The sequence below is a fragment of the Vigna radiata genome, chromosome 5 (assembly GCF_000741045.1).
Source record: "Vigna radiata var. radiata cultivar VC1973A chromosome 5, Vradiata_ver6, whole genome shotgun sequence".
NCBI lineage: Eukaryota > Viridiplantae > Streptophyta > Magnoliopsida > Fabales > Fabaceae > Vigna > Vigna radiata.
This window is the reverse complement of record NC_028355.1, coordinates 26,153,387-26,175,489: the sequence shown is the minus strand read 5'-3', so window position 1 is coordinate 26,175,489 and position 22,103 is coordinate 26,153,387. Positions and strand designations below refer to the sequence as shown.

Below are 22,103 nucleotides of genomic sequence, written 5' to 3'. Positions count from 1 at the left end.
TGATTAGGGTTTCTAGTTTGAGGTTAAAGACAATTACATGACTAAGGTTTCTGGTTCATTTATCTGATTAATTTGATTCCACATCATTGTTAACTGAGCAATATTACAATGTTTTTTTGATGTTGTTAAACCAATTTAACGATTGTTAAGCCAACTCAACAATAAAAGTCGCGTTATTTCAATTTAAAATTAAGAATCCAATTAAGAAAAACAAAAATTAAGAAATCGATTTGAGACTTATAAAAATGATCGATTTGAGATGTATATGAATTGGGATAAAATGAAGCATAAAAAGATAGTTATTGATTAGAAGAAAGAAGTAAAAAGGAGATGTTGTATTTATTTATGATGGCAACAACATTGGTGTTTAATACATTTACAAACTGCACCAGCTTGTTGGTGACACTGTGCGTCAGAGTCACAAAACATATCCATGGAAAACCATTCTTGCGGACAAATCTCTCCTTGCTTTGCTACCTTACCACTATTCTTAATTTCATTTCCTGAACACAAAACCAAACCAACCATCATAATAGCCACTAACACTATCTTCAAACCCATTCTACAAAATTCTTCTTTTCTTTTCTACTTCTATACTAATTCTATACATAATCTCATGCAATACCCATCCTATTTATACACTCTTCAATACATTAATTGCAATAACCATTCATCTTTATAACTCACAAAACATTTAATAATACACTATTAAATTCTTCAATTTATTACCACCCGTTTCAACTTTAAACTTATTAAATGTTTTCATTTTAAATTAAAGGTGACAATAACTAATGGATAGAGCAATATTAATGTAATTTACAAAATCATCAATAGACAACTTTTTTTAATAGATAACATTTTCTAAGTATTATCTACTGGAACATGGTTTATTAATATAAAATGTTTCCAAGCAAAAAAATGGTATCTAATGGTCACCAATAAACCACGTTTCTTTGAAAAAAAAATGTTTCCAAAATCAAATTGTGAAATGAAAGACATGAATGAAGCCAATGATTTTAGGTATTAGAATCATAAGGAAGGAAAATAGTATATTACTATCCCAAATACAATACATTAAGAAACTTCTAGAAGTTTGAGTTTTGTGACCTAAAACCAATGAGTATCTCTTATAATGCTAATTCTAAATTAATGAAAAATAAAGGAAAATTTATATCTCAACCTTAGTATGCCCAGATAATTGAGAGCTTACTACACTTGATGGCTTTTCTAGAACTAATATTGTTTATGCAGTACGTAAACTGAGTAGGTACACATAATATCTAAATCAGGAACATTGGGATGTACTTGCTAGACTTATGAGATACTTAAGAGGTTCAATGGATTATGACATTGAATATAGTGGACAAAATCCGCCATTGAATGTAATGGATTATCGCTGTACTAGAAGGGTACGGTTAAAGTTATGTTTTCTGTAACTGCCTTAATTTATTTTAATTTATTAGATATGACTGAGTAAATAAGTGGTTGCTACACTTTAGGAGCAAATCCCGTATTTTATCCACCTGAAAACTGTTAAGTGGATTTTTTTATTTTATTGTTGAATTTTTTGAATCATTATATATGTAATGATGGTATATTGAATAAATTATCTTTTTCCTGAATTCAGAAATTCTCCATCGTCTTCTATCTTTATTTCCCTGTTGCTTCATTTTTCTTCTAAAAACCAACAATTGGTATCGAGAGCTTTTTTCTTACGGGACCTGTGAAAATGAATGCTGAATCAAATTTCTCACAAATTGCACCTCCAGTCTTTGATGGAGAAAGCTACGATCTTTGGGCTGTCAAAATGGAAACTTATCTGGAGGTTCTAGATCTTTGGGAAGCTGTAGAAGAAGAGTATGAAGTTCTTCCGCTGCCGGAAAATCCTACCATGGCCCAGATCAAAATTCACAAGGAGAGAAAAACTAGAAAAGCAAAGGCAAAATAATGCCTATTTGCTGGTGTTTCTCACACCATCTTCACAAGAATTATGACTCTTAAATCAGCAAAAGAAATTTGGGATTATTTAAAGGAAGAGTACGCTGCGGATGAAAGAATAAGAAGCCGGTGCTTAATTTAATGAGGGAATTTGAATTAGAAAGGATGAAAGAGTCTGAAAAAATCAAAGAATACTCAGAAAAATTGTTGGGTATTGCCAACAAGATAAGGTTGCTAGGCAGCAATTTTCCTGATTCCAGAATTGTTGAGAAATTTCAGGTAATAGTGCTAGAAAAGTATGAAGCATTTATTGCTTACTTGGAGAACACAAGAGATTTGTCTAAAATCACATTTGCAGAAGTGCTACATGCATTCCAAGCCCAAGAGCAACGAAGTTTGATGAGGAAAGATCACGCTGTTGAAGGTGCTCTTCTAGTCTAAATCCAACAAGCCAGAAATTACAAGAAGAATCATCCAGCCAACAGTTAGAGCAATACAAATAATTACGATAAAGGAAAGGGTGGAAAGAAAAGTTACCCACCTTGTCAACATTGTGATAAAATGGGTCACCCTCCATTCAGATGTTGGCAAAGACCTGACGGTAAATGCACCAAGTGCAATCAACTTGGACATGAAGTTGTCATATGCAAAAACCAAAATCAACAAAGAGGAAGAAGCTAAGGTTGCTGATCAGGAGGAGGAGGAAGACCTGTTATTTGTAGCTACTTGTCACTTGAGCATTGAATCAAGTGAAAGTTGGCTGATAGATAACGGTTGTACCAACCACATGACCTTCAACAAGGCTCTTTCCAAAGATGTAAGGCCAACTGATGTCACCAAAGCCAGAATAGGTAATGGTGATTATATCTCAGTCAAAGGCAAGGGGACAGTCGCAATTACAAGCTGTGCAGACACAAAGTTTATTCCCGATGCTCTTTTTGTTCCTGAAATTGACCAAAATTTGTTAAGTGTTGGTGAACTGATTGAAAGAGAATTTAGAGTTATTTTTGAAGACAAAAATTGCTTGATTAAAGATGCAGCTGGTCAAGATATGTTCAAGGTAAAAATGAAAGGTAAAAGCTTTCCTCTAAAACAATTGAAGGAGGAGCAAACCATTTTCAAGGAAAATGTGACAGAAATCTAGCACAAGAAGCTAAGTCTGTAAAGAAAGAAAATAGAAAAAAAATTGTCTTATTAATTTTGAATAAAATATAAGAAATATATCCAAAAGAGAGAATCTATAATTATGCTATTTTAACACTATATCCAAAATCACTTTTTAACCTCTTATATTTTAAAAATCACGTAACTTTTAGACTCTTAAAATTTTAAACTAATGATGTTATTTCTTATTTTTAAAATTTTCATTCTAATTTTAAACAAATTCTAACCTAAAATTAAAAATATTTACTAAAATAAGAAATTTTAATATAAATATCAATATAAAAAATTAATTCGATCTCAATTTTAAAAGGAATAAAATTGTTTTATTTTAAAAAAATTAAAATTAAATTAGACAAAAGTAACAAATTTAAAAACTAAATTGAATATAAACCATTAAAAGACGTTTTTTCAATTAAAAAAAATCTGATTAAAAATAAATAAAAAAAACCTTTTCTAATTAAAAGAAAATAAATAAACCTTTTCTAATTAAAAATAAATAAATAAACCAAAAAGTTCACAACCTAAACGTGAAAAAGACTGGTCACTATTAGTTAATTATCTAAATGATATTAATAAAACAAACCAAATTAAATAAAATTGACAAAGTTAACGAAAATAAAGACTAAGTTAATATTTAAACTTAAAATTAGAATAATACATGTAGCAATTATGAGTTGCATGTTCAGAAAACCAACGACATGCGTTATTGGCCTAGAAGTCGAGGATGCTACATGAAATGCTTGCTAATAAGGATCAGAAAAATGACTATTTCCAAGTGCTTGTTTTTTTCTCAAATAATGCCATGTTGGTCTTACCTGTAATATGAACTACCCAACATTCATCTAAAGTGATGATGCTAACACATTACACTATTGATCAAAATCATTAGTAAAAAATCAAATCACAAAGAATTGCAGAATTGCAGTCTCCTAACAAGTTTCTCCATCCTAGATATCAGATCGATTTATTTATATGACATTCTCTTGTCTTGTTGTGTATGGTGGAGGTAGCAAGTTGTGTATGTCAGCAAAGAGATCTCCACGACCATATTGTGGTTCCGCAACAGGTGAATCCAAGACCGAGTCAGGAATTGCTACAAGGGTTTCTTCAAAAAATGATTTAATTGTCTGCATGGTTAAAAACTCAGTTAGTGTTTGAAGGAATGCAACGACTTAAGAATAAAATGTCAGTTACTGTACACAGAGAAGAGAGATGATTTAACCCTATCCAACAAGATCCTAATGAGATGACACAAAAGTACCTTGGATATAAAAGGATAAGAAGGAAGTTTAATACAAGAGTGAGAGATTTATTGCCTATTCCTTCAACAGTTTTGTTGACTCGTGTGCATGTAGACATGACCTATGAGCTAACTAATTACTTCCTAAATTATGGGCGTTTAAGTTTTTTTATAAGATAATTAACACAACAACATCTTTTCTTTCCATGAACGGAAAGCAGGGAAAACAAAAGTAAATTAAGAAGAATATGTAAGATTTGCTTGATGATTGAAGTTTCATTGTCCTGGACATTGACAACTTCATCTAAATACAAAGTAGAATATTGTCTAAGCATTCAAATAATATGAGGGTTTTCATAGTAAATTATACCGTGCAAGTTTGGACTGCTGAATCTGCTTTGCGCTTCCAAAGTCCATTCCCAGCCTCAGAATGGAAAAAACCAAGTAAAGGCTGCAACAAACATGACATTCATACGGTAACAGAAAATTATAAGTGGAGGTAAAAAATATAACTTGCTTCATGCTAATGAATGGGAGGAGGAAGAAAGAGTAAAGGGAAAAAAAAATCCTCCAGTGCATCTCTAGTCTTTTAACTCCCAAATCCCGATGTGAAACAGAACCCATAACTGAGTCAAAGCTATAAACCATGACAAGAAATCAAAAAACAAAAAAACATGTGGGTATAACTATAGTTACAAGCCATGTATATATATAAAAGAATATGGTTTTATTATGCCCCTATGTTAAATAAGTTTATATAATACTATAGAGAAACTCTCCTTAATATTATAAATTTTGCAATCAACTAATGGGTTATTGTCTGTTACCACCTTCACAATATCTCGCACGGTTGGGCCGAGTCCATATTGTCCTAATACTGAGTCCCCATATACTTGATATTTCTCAAGAACCTTTATGAAATAAGAAAAAGAATGAACATAAAAATTAGTATGCTCAATTCGTACCAAAAGTGATGTTAGTAAAATATCAGCTTAATCCATTCTAGTTCAAAATTTCAGTGACTGGACCTGACGACGTGTAAGATCACTACTTGGTGCACCATAAATTGCACTATCAACATGTCCCAAAATATGCCAAGGGCTGTTGAAATTATTAACAACGGTTATTCAAGCAACAAAGTATCCATTTATATAAGCCGCTTTAAGAAAGTTCAAACAACAGAAAAAACATTATTAGAAATAATCATTTCTACTGTCAACCTAATCTAGAAATTAGGATAAGTGGTTCTTTACATGATAACAGAACTGCACAACTCCTCAATATATTCCTGCCATTCCCCATACTTCATTAGAATTAGATCTCCACTGATAACAATTGCATTAACTTCAATGCAAATTTATATTCGTTCATCAGGGAATAAAACTTCTAGGCAGACTAAAATAAAAGACTACTGATGTTTGAAAGCATTTGAGATTTCACAGATGCAAAAGGGGCATTAGATGAATAATTTGTATTTGACACTTACTTATGGTATGCAGCACGTCCAACCATAACACCATGGGCCCCGGCCTTTAGAGCTCCATTGGCCTACAGTTGAATTTCACAAACAGAAGCAAGAGAATAATAAGCACCTTATAATTAGAACACCAATTTCAAAGCTACAAAATGCCTAATGATTCATTACATTCATGTCTACACTTAACCATCTGAAAAACTAGGAAGGAAGAAAAAAATTATTTGGTAGCTTAAACATCAGACATATCAAAACTATAAAATCCAGTTACAAGAATGTTAGCACAAAAAAAGCAGATCAAACTCATAAGAACCCAAATGATAGCTTGATCAATATAATATTGACATTTGTACATGGAATATTATATTGACTTTAAGGAGACATTAGCCTCGTCTCAAATGGCCTTATACTAATAGCAGCAGTCCACAAGTAGAATTCAAGAAGGTATAGCACTGAATTTATACAAGATAGTGACCGTTATAAAGCAACATCAAAGCAAAAGGGAATATAATTAATTATGCATATACTATATGCATCAAGATTTCTTTTTGTAATCATAAGTACCTATCAGACCCAAAGGCAAGTTTTATAATAACGTTATACATATGACTACTAAATTTTACTGATTGTTGAACTGTAAAAGGACAACATGAAAGAAAGATGAGTGTAGTAAAAATGAGCAAGTTCAGATGGATGTAAGTCTCACGAGAAAGAACAAAATATGAAATGTTTGGATTCTCATGCCTCAGCACCAACTAAGAAAAAATGACAGAAAAACTAATTAAAGTTATTTGAGCATGTATAAAGGTGACATGAGGCACTCGATGTACATCAAGACATGGGTGACTGTGTAATAAAGATGCGTGTGAATCAAGGGCTGACATAAGAAAAATCAAAGGAGACCCAGTCAGGCCATGGGCCAGTTGAACAGTGACGAAGTTGCCGATTAAAAGATGGTGACGGCATTAAATTGAAAAGGTCCTCGAGCAGATCCTTAATCATTTCCCATGTTCGCTCTCAAGCAACTTTCACATCCTCACAACCTTAATCCAAGCTTCTACTCATCAATATCTATTGAATATAGTGAAAAATAAGTATAGATTAATCAAGCTTGTGATTGTGTGCTCTAGGATTACTGGCAATGTTATTGATACCAGATAATTGGGACCCAAAATTCTAGTATGAAAATATACAGGAAGCCTAAACGGTTTATGGTGGAAACATCACAGACAAAAAAAATATAATATCTACATATACATAAAACAATATAAAAGAATACAATATATATAGATAACTTTAAAAAATCCAAAAATATAATTGTAATGCAAAAATAATGGAAGATAAGGTCAATGAGATTCAAACAGGGAAAGTGACACAAGTGTGGAAAATGAGACACAAGCATGGAGATGATCTTGACCCTTGATCTAGATCTAGGAATTTAATTTTTGAAATTTCCCTCTCATTTCTCTTTATAATTTTCGGCCAAGCTTATCTGAAGTGGCTGTATATAGCCACTCCCTCTCTTTGTAAATAACTTTTGAATCATAAATGAAAGTTGTCAGTTTGATACACTTGGGAGAATGGTCTTCTACCTTGGAGTCTTATCTTTACTTTTAGAAGTCAATTATTGATTTTTCCCTAGAGCTTATCTTGAAGATGGAGATGCTTCTTCAATGGGTTTATACATCAAGAATGTACAATACTGGTGACGTGTTTTCATATCAAACACATGCCCAACAATATGTGTGTGCAGGTGCCATGTCCTTTAATTTTCAGCGCCCATGCATCATAAAAATGTGAACTTTAAATACAGTGATGTATTTTAAATGATAATACATCGCAGAAAATTTCTCTATAATGAATACCAGCTCTCAGTGAAATAGAATGAACAATTAGATAACAACTCACCTCATCAATACTAGTAATACCCCCATTGATTGTAAATGTTAAGTCAGGGAAGTCTCGTAAGAGGCCATAAAAGTATTCATATCTGCATTAAAAAGTGTGTATCATCTCCAATCCTATATTAAATGACTACAAAAATCAAATCTCAATACTCCGGCACATACTTCAGTGGAGGAATACTCCGATTTTCAGCTGGGCTAAGGCCCTTAAGCAATGCCTTCCTTGAGTGAATTATGAAATGCTTGGCAGGTGACAGAGAAGAAACCTTGTAAATGAAATCACCTGAAAGACAACAAAAGTGATGGTATAAAGGTTAATATGTAACCGCAACAACAAATGCACAATTATTTTATAGATATCATGACCTAACATAAAAGTATTGCTTCTAAATCACATTCGTAGCAATTTGCTTTGAGGACAGTTGTTTCACAAAATGTGACCATCTTACTGAATAGCACTCAAACTCAAAACACAATAAAAAAGGTATAACAACCATTCAACCCTGAGATTCTAAGAGGGGCTTCCTTGTTATAAAAATAGTAAAATTAAAGTAGTATGACTCTTAAGAAAGTGGATTTTAAGTGCAACTCAATCTCAAAACCAATTTGTAAAGTGAGATTTGCACCCACTTATATTCTATAATTTGGATTTAATCTCTAATTGATGTGGACTCTTCAACACACCCCTTCATACTGAGGACGGCACATCTCAAGCTTGAGACTAAGAGGGAACCCTCAATAGTAGGTGACATGAGGCCTAACACATTGCTAGGTTTGATACCATCTTAAGAAAATTGAATTTAAGCCTAACTCAACCTCACAGGATTAGCTTGTAAAGAAAGGTTTGCGTTCACCTATATACTATAATTTGGTCTTATGTCTAGTCGATGTCTTCGACAATGACAAAATCTTAACTTCTCTCTCATAAACAGATTTGGAAGTCAAACACTTGAGCTGGAGTCATGTTTGTAATCTTGATAGATGCATATAACAAACATGACAAGGAAACTACTAACATTTGGCAGATGCAAAGTGGCAAGAGAGCTTAATGGAGGGAAGGATGAGGAACAATGTTAGGAGATATGTCAAAATTGGATCCAAGGATAAGTGCGAGAAAAAAATTTTGGCGGAAGCTCAACATTCCCTATTTTTGGAGGACACTTGGGATGGGTCCAAAAAGTGGAGTGTTATTTCAAGCTCAAGGGGAAGTTTGATGGGGAAAGATTACCAGTGGCGATGGTAGAAATGAATGGTCGAGCATTTTTGTTTTCAATGGTGGGAACTGGACAGAATTTCAAAAGGTTGGCATATGGAGATTCCAACTCTCAGATATGTACATCAAGAATGAGTAGACGTAGGGGTCAAAACATATTTTATCAAGAACTACTGCTGGCAATTTGATAACTAAACAATTTTTTTACCAAACACAAAACCAAAGTACCTTGGATATTTTCTTCAATGGGAAGAAATCCAGACCAAACTGAAGTTGAAAAGTTGTACCCCTATAGAATATTTAACTTAGAGAGTGGATTGTGCTCACTAACCAAATCAATAAGAATCCTCCAGCATCAAACAAAAGATGGTATTGCTAAGAAAAGTGATGGTGGGGTAACATAAAGGAGCTATCCATCCATCTTCCTAAACATTTCTATATGGAGATGGGTGTAGCCTACCTGTGCGGACTAACCAACCAATGGAAAACAGATTGATGAAAACGACTAGCTCAATGTCATTTTTAGAACCAAAGGAGGGTGATTCAAAATCCTTTCCTGTGCAGAATTATAGGAGAAAATCAAAGACCATCTTAAGGTATAATGAGAAATAGAATCCAGATCACTTATGCATATACAAGCAAAGAAGATGCTGGGCGACTAGAAGATCATGGCAGAAGGAGAATTTTACTAAATTTCACTCAGATTCCTGTCAGTGATTCCTAATGGTAGTGGTGGGTCATTTGAAAATACCACTACAAGCCCTATGGCCAAGGCTTGTGGTGTGCCATGATCTTTAAATCCTGCAAGCTTCCTCCTCAGGTATGAACACGATACAAAAGAATTTTTCATCGTTTAATTGTGAATAGACAAAAAATGTTGTTGAAAAAGGACCTTACACAATTCATTGTAGGAATCATGATCATCCACACCAATTCGACATTTAACAGTAACAGGTACATTTGTATTGGCAAAAATCAATGAAATAGCCTCTGCAACAAACTTTCCTTGTAAACATTAGAGTTCCACATCAGTGCATATATATTAAGAAAGTCTACATATTCAATCTGCTTTCACATCAAGTATGGATGATGTCCTAACCTTTGGATCAAGCATAAGACGTGCACCAAAGCATCCACGTCCAGCTACTCTAGGACTTGGGCATCCACAGCTGGTATAACTCAAAAATTAAATCTACCAGATAGTAATATAAAAATGAAACATTATGAATGAAGCTGATAAGAAAATAAACAAACTTGAAGTTGATCTCATCATAGCAATACGCATTTGCCAGTTCAGTTGCTTTTGCCAAATTATCTAAATTACTTCCACCAATTTGAAGCACAATAGGATGTTGATCTGGACAATATGCCAAGAATCTGTCCTGAGCAAAATTGACAAGAAGAATCAATAGTTTTTTGGAGACAAATTATCCAGAAATGGCTCCACCCACAAATTTGTGCTTTTCTGCACACACACAGATATACCTACTGCAATGAGATAATTAACAAAAATATATGAACCAAAGTTGAAGAACAACCTGTTAATCATTCAAAAACTGCACTTTGAATTTTATTGAGAAAGATTGTTTCTCTCAACCTTTCAAATAATATGAATCAAAAGCACGTAGATCCAATAAGACTAACGGAAACATCCCTATAGATCTAACAAACTTCAAAATAAAAATAAAAAAACCTCAGCAGTGACTAGCTGAGAACCATTTCACCACAGATATCTATGAAGACAATATTAGTTGTGCTAGAAATATAAAGCTATAGTCCCTACTTATAAGTTTAAACTTTTAGGAGGCTCCAACATGTGAAATGACTAGACTATGCATAATCCAAACTTAAAGCCAAAAGGATTCTTCCATTAAAAGTGTGCTAGATCTCTGATGACATAAATAGGTAGATAAACTACAACTGAACCAGAATATATCCACATAATACTGTGCATATTCACTGATGTTCGTGACTGACATCAGCATGATATCAATACAACGGTAGGTATATACAATACTCAAAAAGTAAAACCTTCTTCACTCCCTCCATACAACTTAGTTACTGTAGCATGAGCTGTGAGCTTACTAACAATAAATAACACTCTACCTAGAAGCTTAAGGTTTTAGCAGAACCGGTCCTTGACAAATTGCAACCATGAAATTATTATTCATAGCCATTCCTCCCAAATTATTTTCACCCTTTTCTTTCAATAAGAAGAAATACGTTTACAAGCTTACCAGATTTCCCTTTTGATAAACAATTGTTTCAGCAGCAAGCATCTCCGTGTAGAGCCATGTGTGCTTTGACAAGAGACGTGCAAGAGTCCTATAGTGATGATCTGTCCAGTCCATCATTGGGGCCACACTGAAAATCCAAGCGAACAGTAAATCGGATTGATGAAATATCACTAGTGCATATGCAGAAAGCAGAGATACACAGCTAAACACCTGAACAAAGGAGGAAAATAGCCATTTGCAACCATCACAGCTGTTCTTAGTGATTCTTCCCCTGAGAAAATGCAGAAAACAACCCGAATCAGCACAAATTCATCTATGATTTACCCTCACAATGATATTAGAACTTATGTGACTAAATGTTACAACTTACATCGAAAAAGTAAAAATGGTAGTTTTTACTCAAAGATACTATCACTTACAACAATAAAAACTTCGATCAAGAAAGAAACTTTGTTTTTTTTTTAATCATGGAACAGAACAAAATTTCTACTAAAACAAATAATTAAAAATAAAATGATCGGGACAAATTATTATGGTAACAATTCTGTATCAAGCGAAAGCGCTTTCGGACCAAAAAGAATGTGAAATAGGAAGGTTTAAAGGGAAGCACATAAGGGTTTATAACCTGTGCAATAAGGACGAAAAGTGGTGGAAGCGACAGGTCGCAGAATTCGGAGACAAATTAGTCTATATTCTCCGAAAGTATCGAAAATCCGAAAGTTCGTATGCTGTGCCCCCGCTTTTCCCCCTTTATGCTCGAAAGTATTTATACACACGAAATTAAGTTAATTTATCTAATGGGTTCAATACGAAATTAAAGATTTGAAGTGTAATGGGGAAATACGATTTCCGTTTTTTTTTTTTTTTATGTAAAATCTTTTTGTTTTTTTCGGCTTAATCCCCTGCTCTTGTTATCGTCCTCACATTTTTAGTTCTTGAGAGTGCCTTCATGTTTTGCAAAAATAGTATAAATTAGTCCTTTTTTTCTTTAGGGTGTTAGCAAAAATAGTTTAAGTTAGTCTTTTTTTTTTTTTTTTAAGGTGTTAAAAACTTTAACAATGTAATATCTCCTTTAGTCAATAATAAAATATCACAAGTTGTCATAATACTACAAGTTGTCACATCATCACATTTTTCCACGTCATCATCATCTTCCACTAGAAACCCTAATTTTCCTTGCCTTCCTCTTCTACCATCTTAGTTGACCACCACCTTTTTCACGGTTAGCCTTGCACCACTAACGTCCAACCTCACACCAGTAACCTCTTGCCATCACTTTCATTGTAGGGACTCAACTTCTCCACCCATTAGTCATCAGTCTTCGTCCACTTTCATATCACCACGAGTCTCGTCGTCAACCGTTGTTTCCACCATGGCCATGATCTCCATGTTCAACAAGTACCATGGTCTCATGTCTTCTTTTCCTTAAGCGACCACCACCAATCTTCTCGCGCAGCCATGGAAAACCCAGAAACCATCATCATTCCCTTCATCAAGAGCTCCACCGCGAAACATCCATGGCTACGACTTGCAAACCAGAAACACAGTGTTACCCAAAACACCATCGTAGACCACCTTCTTCCAAGTCAAGAAATCCCTTCTCGTGCTCCTTCGTCAAACCAAACCTCCACATCAAATCCTAAACCACAAAGAAATAGAAATCCCTAATTCGTTCAGAACCTTAATAGCGAAAAACCCCTAAAATCGCTAGTTCATCTTATCCTTTGCATAGAGTCCCTAAAACCTGAGGTTGCCATGTAATTCACACATGTAATGAAGGTCATTCAATATTGACTAAGGTGGATATTTCATTGTTAGTTTCAGCAAAAAGGACTAACTTGAACAATTTTTACAAAACATGATACTACTTGAACAACTCAAGAATAAGAGGACCACTTTGAACACAACTAACAAAATTATGAACCAAAATTAATATTAAGCATTTTTTTTTACTTAAAATCTTTATAGGAGTGACAACTTTTATGGTAAATTTTTTTGTCATTTTTAAAATTTTTATTTTATTATATTTTAATGATATTTATTTTTATTTTTTTTAATATAATATTTAAAATTAATTTGATTAATTAAGTTTATCATTTATTTTGAAATCATTTTTTCAGAATAGGAGTTATTAATTTTATTTTGTAACTCTTTTGTTGAAATTTCTTTCAAAACTTCCTTTGGAAGAGCATACAAAAAACAATGTATATTTGATAGTGTATTTAAAATAGTGTGACTTGATTATTTTAATAATAAAAATTTTAAAAATATAAATAAAATTTTTATAAATGAGTTTTATTATTTAAAAATACACATTCTCTCGTCAAGATCAACCAATCTGTTTCTTTAATATGATAAGTTGGTTTGTTTTTCCTTCCATGTGGCTTTTTTGGCTCACTTGTATTTATGTTTCTTTTGTTAGTTCTTGTTGATTAGTAGTCCTAATGAAGTGTCCTAATCGTGTTTGTGTTAAGTGTCCTAATTGTGTTTGTGTTGTTCAATGAGTGTTTAAACCTAAATTGGATTGTGTGGTTTGAGGATTGAATTGATTTTGTTTGTTGTTTTGGACTATTATGATAGAGTGAGCTGAAGAGTTGAACAATTAGGCAAATTAGTATAAGTTTTAAGATATAAAAACTATGTTAAATCAACTCTTTGAAAAGGAATACCATTTTTAGCAATTGACTAGGTCAAAGTTCACTTAAATCACAAACCAAGTTTTATAGCGTCGAGCGATATTTGTGGGTGTTGAGCAAAAGCTTAATTGTGCATGTCTAAAGTATGTTATTGAGAGTTTCAATGTGAAAATTTGTGTGGTAGTGATGTATAGTGTATGCATTGACATATGGAAGTTTAGAAATGAGGTATCATGATATTTTACTAACCATTCAACTCATACAGAGAGGAATGGGAAAAGAATTATAGGAGGTCCTAGCCATTGGACATTCGGTTCTAGGCGTAAAGAGGACTAATCTTGTGAGTAATAGCGTGATAACTCATATGTTAATGGGTCTACAAAATATAAATACTATTACAAGTGCATGACTATAATAAAATCCTATGTTAAAGGTGTATATTCGGATAATCAAGTCCAATGTCGATTAATTTTTATGTGTTTATTTTAGTAATTGTATTTTATCAATGTTTAGTTGATATTTAATATGATTTAATTATCTTATAAAATGATGATATGTCTTTAATAAACAAATGTGAGTTAAGTGATGATATGTCTTTAATAAATTTTGAGTAAATTTTTAATAAGGGTAAAATGGAGATATAAAATTTATGGGGGTGGAGGAAGATATGCCATGAATGACCCGTTACCGAAGGCCCATGGTGTCCGAATAAGATCATCGTGGCAGGATAACTACCTCAACAACCACACATAAACCTCTGTCTGAAACAACATCACTTTACACACATCACAGCCATGGCTACTCTGAACTTCAACCCCGCCAGAATAAGAACCTCATCTTTCAAACATTCCAAATTCACTTCTCCATCCAAACCCATCAGAATCCCATGCACCACTTTTCCCTTCCACAGCCACCCCAAACTGATCCACTTTCGAACCCATTCCGTGTCGGAGAGTACCCAGAAAGAAGCACCGGAAGCAATTCTCCAAGAAGAAGATGACCCAACTGCGGAACTCAGATACCTTGACCCAGAAACCGACCCTGCCACCATAACAGACTGGGAACTTGACTTCTGCTCCAGGCCCATTCTCGACGCCAGAGGGAAGAAGATTTGGGAGCTCGTTGTGTGCGACAAAACGCTGTCGTTGCAGTACACCAAATATTTTCCAAACAATGTCATTAACAGCATTACCTTGAAGGATGGTATTGTTGCTGTTAGCGATGAATTGGGTGTCCCGTTGCCCAGAAACATTCGCTTCTTCAGGTAGTTCACGAGTGAGTTTCGTTGTAGGAAAAATAGCAAAAGTGAAGCAACTTTCTAAATAAGCTTAAATTAGCTTATGCATGAATTGATATTAGATTTTTTAGAAGTTAATGAGAAATGAATTCTAATTTCAATTCACAAAAAAACTGATTTCACTTTTTTTTTCTTATTTTTCTATATAGTATATGAAGATGTTTCTCCAATTAGAAGTTGGAGTATGGAATGTTGGTTTAAGTGTTTGTTGCTTTGCAGGTCGCAGATGCAGACAATTATTACAAATGCATGTAATGAGCTTCGCATAAGGCCTGTTCCTAGCAAACGGGTATCTATGGAGAAATTACTTTATGCGTTTTAGACCATGTTAATGATCTTGCCTAATCTTCTTTACATGACATCTAGTGAAGTTTTATTAGCTTTCTTTTTGTAAATTCAAAAACTTGGTTGGTTACGAGTCATATGATTGACGAGAATTATATACCTGTGGTGGTCACTGACCCTACAAGAGTTTGTTTTTGCTTGTATGGTTTCAAATTCAACTTTTACTGTGGTGGCTGTGAAAAGAAATTTCTCTGCTTTCGATTTTCCCTTTCGATTTTCTTCTCACTCCCGTTTTGTGATTGATAATTCATTCAAATGGTTCAAAATAGTCCAGTATGGTCTGTGTGCAAGTTTTCCAATATCAATAGCACCCTTATGTCATATGTAGGTTCATAACAGAGAAATTTCATGGTATATTTAGCATCATATATTTGTATATTCTTGTCATTGGTGAACTGGCCTATATTTTATGTGGTTCATCTTATTCTTTTCAGTGTGTGTCAATTATTCTATGGCTAGAGGAGCGGTATGAGACCATATATAGGAGGCACCCTGGATTTCAAGAAGCATCCAAAACTCTTTTGGCACTAGATAATCCTTTTCCCACGGAACTTCCAGATATTCTTTATGGGCAAAGATGGGCTTTTGTCCAATTACCTTACTCAGGTATAGAGATAGAAGATTTCATGCAATTAGTTTCACAATTGCTTGACAAATGATGTCTGTCCCTTTTGCTTGACAAATGGGTCTGAAGCATATGTTTTTCATTTATCAATGTTCTTACTACTATGTTAAACTTTAACTGCTACCAACGTTACATGGATTATAATGGTCTCTTTTCTTTTTCTTTTGACACAAAATGATTAACAAGTAAGTTTAATGCTTTAAATTATTCTCCTAGAATATACATCTCTAACCTTGAATAACCTGTTTTAAAGCTGTCCGAGAAGAGGTGTCGAACTTTGAGAAAGGATTTTGTGGTTCTGGGCTAGATCTTGATTTGTTGGGTCTTGAAATTGATGACAACACATTAATCCCAGGACTGGCTGTTGCATCTTCTAGTGCTATGGCATTGGCAGGTACAAAACTGCAAATTTCATGTTTTCTGCTACTATATTTCATTTTTTGTCCCTCACAACAAACTCTTTTTATGCTTGGGATCAATTATTTAAATAGATGGTGACAATGTGTTTGATATCAGATCAAACAATTTGATTTGCTGCCCCTATATATTACAAAGCAACAGTGAAGTTGAGTTTTGACTTCTCCATAAACAATTAAAAGGAAATAAAAAGATCAAATTCATTAAGTTTTCCTCGGATGTTAAATTAACTCTTGCACTTCTACTTTTTATAGGAGTCCTCTTCTCTTACCTAGCTTCTCCCAAAACAAATGTAACAGAAGAAACTTTATTCATTTTACTTTTTATTTTCTTCTATACAAGTATTCCCTTTATGCTTAAAAAAAAGCAGAAGTATCAAATTTATGCAAGATAGTTGGTTAACATCATTTAATTTTTACTAATCTCATTTCAAGAAAATAAATTATCCTTTAGTGGAACTTAATTGATCATGCATCTTATATTCTAATTATGTTGATACTCTTAAATAAATGGATAGCAGAATGACAACTTGATTCACCAAGTGATTTTGAGACCTAAAACCTGGTTTCTTCTTTTGGTGTCTTGATTCTGAAAAGCTTTTGCATAATGCTTGTGATGTGCTGTATCATCAACAATAGCGTGCTTTGTCTGATTGTGAATATCTTTTATCCAATAAATTTGTTCTCTAAATTCTGAAAGCTTTCACCATTTATTGCCACAGCTGGTTTAAGTGGATTGGAGGTCTGTGCTGTCGAAGCAGATGCTGCTCGTGCTCGTCTGATTCTTTCTGTTGGAATTTCTACTCGATACATATTTTCCACCTTTAAGAAAACTCCCCAGACATCTAGTGAAGCTGAAGCTTGGGAAGCTGCTAAGAAAGCTTGTGGAGGTTTGCATTTCCTTGCAATCCAACCAGACTTGGATTCTGAAGATTGTGCTGGCTTCAATCTGTTGCTAGACTTGCCATTTCCACCTGTGTAATTGTACATATATTATGGATGATTTGAGTCTTCACCGAACAAATAATACTATAAAAGAATATATTAGAGATAAGACGATTGATAATATACAAATGAGCATAAATTTTATCTTACAATCTAGTTTTTTAAAGATAAACTAAACTTAAGTCCACTTCTCACTCTTTAACACTAACTGTGATTGAGCATAACACTTCAAAAGTTATAACTTTTCTTAATTTTCTTTCTGTTGAAGATCTGTGAGCATGTGCCGCTGCTGCAGCATGCAGAATTGAGTACTAATACCATTATCAAGCCTCGATTGGTTGTAATAATGAATTAAGCAATAAAAGAGGAAGAAAAAAGAGCAAAGAAACGTTTGGTGAGAGATTCTCATAAGGAGGATAACAAAAGTGTGTTTACCAGAGTCAAGAGACCTCGTTTATACAACAGAATAAAAAGAGAGCACCAAGTGCATTATGCAGATTTTGAATTTTGAGAACTTCGAAAAGGATGAATTTATCTATACATTTATCACTTACACTTACTCCAAACTAGATAATGACTTATAGATTACAGAAAACCCTTAACACAACCAGAAAAGGGTTATAACATGTTGGAATTTTGTGACACAAACAACATGATTGAAACAGTTAAATAAAAATATATTCTTATAATTTATACATTATTTAATTAATTAGTTTATGCGATATTTCTGTGAATTACAAATTTTGTAGTATAAATATTTATTGTTTATGTTTAATAAAAGATATCAGTTTTTCTTTTTCTTTTTGTCTCTTATATACTTTAAAACCTATAAAATCCAACATAACAAGAGAAGTAGTGAAATTATAAAAGATCCTTTGCACAAAAAGTAGAAGGTTATAACAAGAGAAACAATGAGGTTATAGAACACCTTTTGTACAAAACTGAAGATTATATAAAGAGAAGCAATGAGATTATAGAAGGCACTTTACACAAAACTGGAAGAAGGCTATAGCAAGGGAAACTATGATATTATAGATAGGACAATGATATTTTGGAAACACTTTTTGATAACTTTTTTGACAACAGGACATGTGTCATCATTTTATTGGTCTATTTGAACTTATGTATAAAAAATATTTAAAACGGACCAATCACAAACTGTCACGTATGCGTTGTCAAATAGTTATTAAAAAAGTGTTGTTAAAAGAAGTTTTTCTTTGTAGATATTGAAGACCCTTTACAACAAACTAGAAGATGGTTATAACAAGAGAAACAATGAGATTATAGGAGATCGTTTACACAAAACTATAAGATTGTAACAAGGGAAGCAATGAGATTATAGAAAATCTTTTACACAAAAACTAGAAAAGGTTTATAGCAAGGGAAACAATTATAGAAGACCGTTTTCTCATAACTAAGTAATTAAATTAAGTAAAGGTATACCTTTTAAATATGACTAAATTATTATGTTGTATATTTTATGTAAAAAAAAATAGATATTGATGTTGTTTGACATGTATTTTTTATATTCATTTGATATTATTTTATTTCTTTTAAAAGAATATAAATATTAGTTTTTATATTATTAATATTTTTTAATATGTATCAAATAAATATAAATATGTATTATTTTATCATTAATTTTGTCTTAATAAAAAAGATAGGTTATGGAGACCTAAATACTATACTATCCAAATTGAGATCTTTTTTTCATAAAAAAATAAATAAAACATATATTTTTAAAATGATTAGAAAAAAATAATTTAAGTTCCAACTTAACCTTTGCTATGTATGTTTATTCACTTTTCCTTATTATAACAATAATGTATTATTATAATTCTATAAAAATATAAGTAATTTATTTTTTCTTTATAATAATATAGATATAGATTATTATTATTATTATTATATTAGTTTTCAATCATCCACTATAAAGATTAACCAATTTCAAAACTTAATATTCGAAATAGTGATGATATCTTAAAGTATTGGTCCTTTTTTTTATATAAATTATAATTTTTATTTATAAAAAATATATTTCAATCATCTTAAATTTATAGTGTTACCGTGATCATGTTCTCTCGTAATTATATCCTTAAAAATACAAAATATATTTCATTTAAAAAAACTGATTTAAAATCTGTTTTATTTTGTAGCTTTCTTTTGTCAATCCTATATCTATAAATAATATAACAAATTTTGTTATAATTGTTGTCCTAAAATATTAACAAATTTTATGTTTACCCTCTTTTTTTTCTTAAAATTTAGACATAAAATTTATATTGTTTTGTATTTCGATATCATTATATCACTTGTATCCACACATCATCTTATTATATGAGAAAAAATGTAAAATTTATTTTGACAATAAATTAAAAATTTAAGAAAATATTTCAAAATCGTTTAAAGTGCCAACACTATCGTTGAAACAAAATATAAATAATAAATTTTATGAACCAAATATAAAATCTTTAAACATTCCATTAACAAAAGATAAAAACAAAATATATTGATCTAAATGTGAAATTCCTTTTGTATAAATATATCATTGAAAACATATATAATAAAATATAATAAATTTTTATTTATAAAAGAATATAAATATTTTTTATATTTTATTATAAATAACAATTATTTATTTAGTAGATAATATTTTATTAACAAATTTTATGTTTACCGTTTTTTGTTAAAATTTAGACCTAAAATTTATTTTGTCTTGTATTTCGATATATCGTTATATCACTTACTTCTATCCACATATCATCTTATTATATGAGGGGAAAAATATAATTTATTATGATAAAAAATTAAAAATTTTAAAAAATATTTCAAAAATCGTTTGAAGAGCCAACACAATGGTTGAAACCAAATATAAATAATAAATTTTACGAACCAAATATAAAATCTTCAAATATTCCATTAAAAAAAGATGAAAACAAAATATCTTGATCTAAATTCCTTTTATTTAAATATATCAGTGAAAACATATATAACAGAATATAATAAATTTATATTTATAAAAAAATATAAGTATTATTTATATTTTATCATAAATAACAATTACTTATTTGTAGGTAATATTTTATTATAAATAATTATATTAAATTTATAAAACGATTAAATTTAAAAAGTACTAAATTAAAAAAGATGGTTAAATTTAAAAAAGTATAATTATTTAAAGAATAAAATTGTTAAACAATTATTATAAATAGATAAATAGATATAGATATATTAATAAGTATTCCCCAATTCTTATAAATGCCAAAACCCTAGTGTAATTATTTTATATTATTTGGTGTTTCACTTTCTAATATTGTTGTTTCTTCTTCCTTCTTCCGCAGTTAGTCTCCATTATACCTTGTTTTTCTTTCTGATCATTCTTCTTTTCAAATGAATTCTATGGATGAATGCTACTGTAAAGCATACCCACTAGTGTCGTCAGAATCTCGACTTTGGCCCAATGATCAACAACACTTCAGTGTAGATTTTCAGTACTCAAACATGCAGGTTTTGAATGGAAGCAAATTAGAAGAAGCCTTTGACAACGGTTTACTCCACAACTTTCAAAACATTCCGAAGAATGAAATGTTGAATGAAACAACCATCGTGTCCTGTCTTTCCGACGTGGGTGTGCCTCAAAATGCTCACGGTGTCGTGGTCGCAGAAGTGTTACGGTGTGCACGTGACATGATTGGTGACACAGCTCACACACATACACCTGTTCTTCGTATGCGTGTGGAAATCGCCATTGCTCGTGCAAACCAAGATGAAATAAGTGTCAGTGGAAACCAAGATGGAATAACTGTCACTGAAATAAGTGTCAATGAAATTAGTGTCAGTGGAAACCAAGATGGAATAAGTGTGAGTGTTATCGACAGCGTTAGCGATGATGATAATTTTGAGGAAGCTCAGGAATATGGTTTCGACGAAGACGATGAGGATTATGGATTAATGCCTGCTGACAAGGCATTTGTTGAAGGTTTGGAGGATGTTCAACAAAAGGGTTCGTGTGCCATTTGTTTCGAGGATTTTCTTTTTGGTGTTCGTATGCCTTGCTTGCATGCGTTTCACAAAAGCTGCATCAGTGAGTGGTTGCACATAGGCAATTCTTGCCCTTTGTGTCGCTTTTATTTTCCTACTCAGAGTGATTGAATTCTTTATCCATGGAGGACTTCATCGATTTTATTTTATTCTTATTTGTATTCTTTGCAGTAATCTGCATAGATTGTAATTTTTCCAGTAATATTGCAATTTTTGGGTATGATTTACATTGATAATGTGCTTTTTTTTTTTTTAAATATAAAAGTGGTTTACAAAAACAATTTCCTGTCAGTTGCCGATCTGCGTCAGAATTCTCGTTCAAGATCTTAGAATTCTTTTTATTGTTGTGATTCTATGTTCATGTATTGACTGAGTTACTTAACAGTAAAGACAATGTCTAGTATACTGTGAAATGCTTAAGTATATTATGAATTGTTTTGTATCACTAGCTTATTCCTTTTTACGTGTTTTGTTGATATGTTTTTGTATATTGTTGTCTTGTTTACGATTATCCGGTAAGTGTGAATAGAGGAAGATGAGGTATTAATGGAAAAAGCTTTGGATAGAGAAAAGACAAATACTTAGTTTTATCTAAACTAGTCAGATGTATATAATTTTGTTCTAACGG

The 22,103-nt window shown here is 32.0% G+C and overlaps 4 protein-coding genes across 4 annotated transcripts; 3 read left to right on the top strand and 1 right to left on the bottom strand.

Moving 5' to 3' along the window:
- The first annotated feature begins 1,729 nt into the window (after window positions 1-1,729).
- On the top strand, window positions 1,730-3,082 carry LOC106760541. The gene is made up of 3 exons (XM_014643963.1): window positions 1,730-1,939; window positions 2,218-2,362; window positions 2,520-3,082. Exons 1-3 carry the CDS (start codon window positions 1,730-1,732, stop codon window positions 3,080-3,082), a joined length of 918 nt encoding a protein of 305 aa, XP_014499449.1.
- A 632-nt stretch (window positions 3,083-3,714) lies between these two features.
- On the bottom strand, window positions 3,715-11,931 carry LOC106762458 (tRNA-dihydrouridine(20/20a) synthase). Its single transcript, XM_014646380.2, has 13 exons — window positions 11,796-11,931; window positions 11,381-11,441; window positions 11,171-11,297; window positions 10,188-10,315; window positions 10,033-10,102; window positions 9,831-9,933; window positions 7,886-8,003; window positions 7,725-7,806; window positions 5,829-5,890; window positions 5,371-5,443; window positions 5,173-5,253; window positions 4,713-4,793; window positions 3,715-4,229 (listed from the first exon to the last, which is right to left on the bottom strand). Exons 2-13 carry the CDS (start codon window positions 11,413-11,415, stop codon window positions 4,071-4,073), a joined length of 1,119 nt encoding a protein of 372 aa, XP_014501866.1. The 5' UTR covers window positions 11,416-11,441; window positions 11,796-11,931; the 3' UTR covers window positions 3,715-4,070.
- A 2,610-nt stretch (window positions 11,932-14,541) lies between these two features.
- On the top strand, window positions 14,542-17,557 carry LOC106760889 (protein TAB2 homolog, chloroplastic). Its single transcript, XM_014644328.2, has 5 exons — window positions 14,542-15,070; window positions 15,323-15,392; window positions 15,883-16,054; window positions 16,327-16,467; window positions 17,212-17,557. Exons 1-5 carry the CDS (start codon window positions 14,601-14,603, stop codon window positions 17,469-17,471), a joined length of 1,113 nt encoding a protein of 370 aa, XP_014499814.1. The 5' UTR covers window positions 14,542-14,600; the 3' UTR covers window positions 17,472-17,557.
- Window positions 17,558-20,833: 3,276 nt separating this feature from the next.
- LOC106760540 (E3 ubiquitin ligase BIG BROTHER-like) lies at window positions 20,834-21,586 on the top strand. The gene has a single exon (XM_014643961.1). It carries the CDS (start codon window positions 20,834-20,836, stop codon window positions 21,584-21,586), a length of 753 nt encoding a protein of 250 aa, XP_014499447.1.
- The last annotated feature ends 517 nt before the right edge of the window (window positions 21,587-22,103 follow it).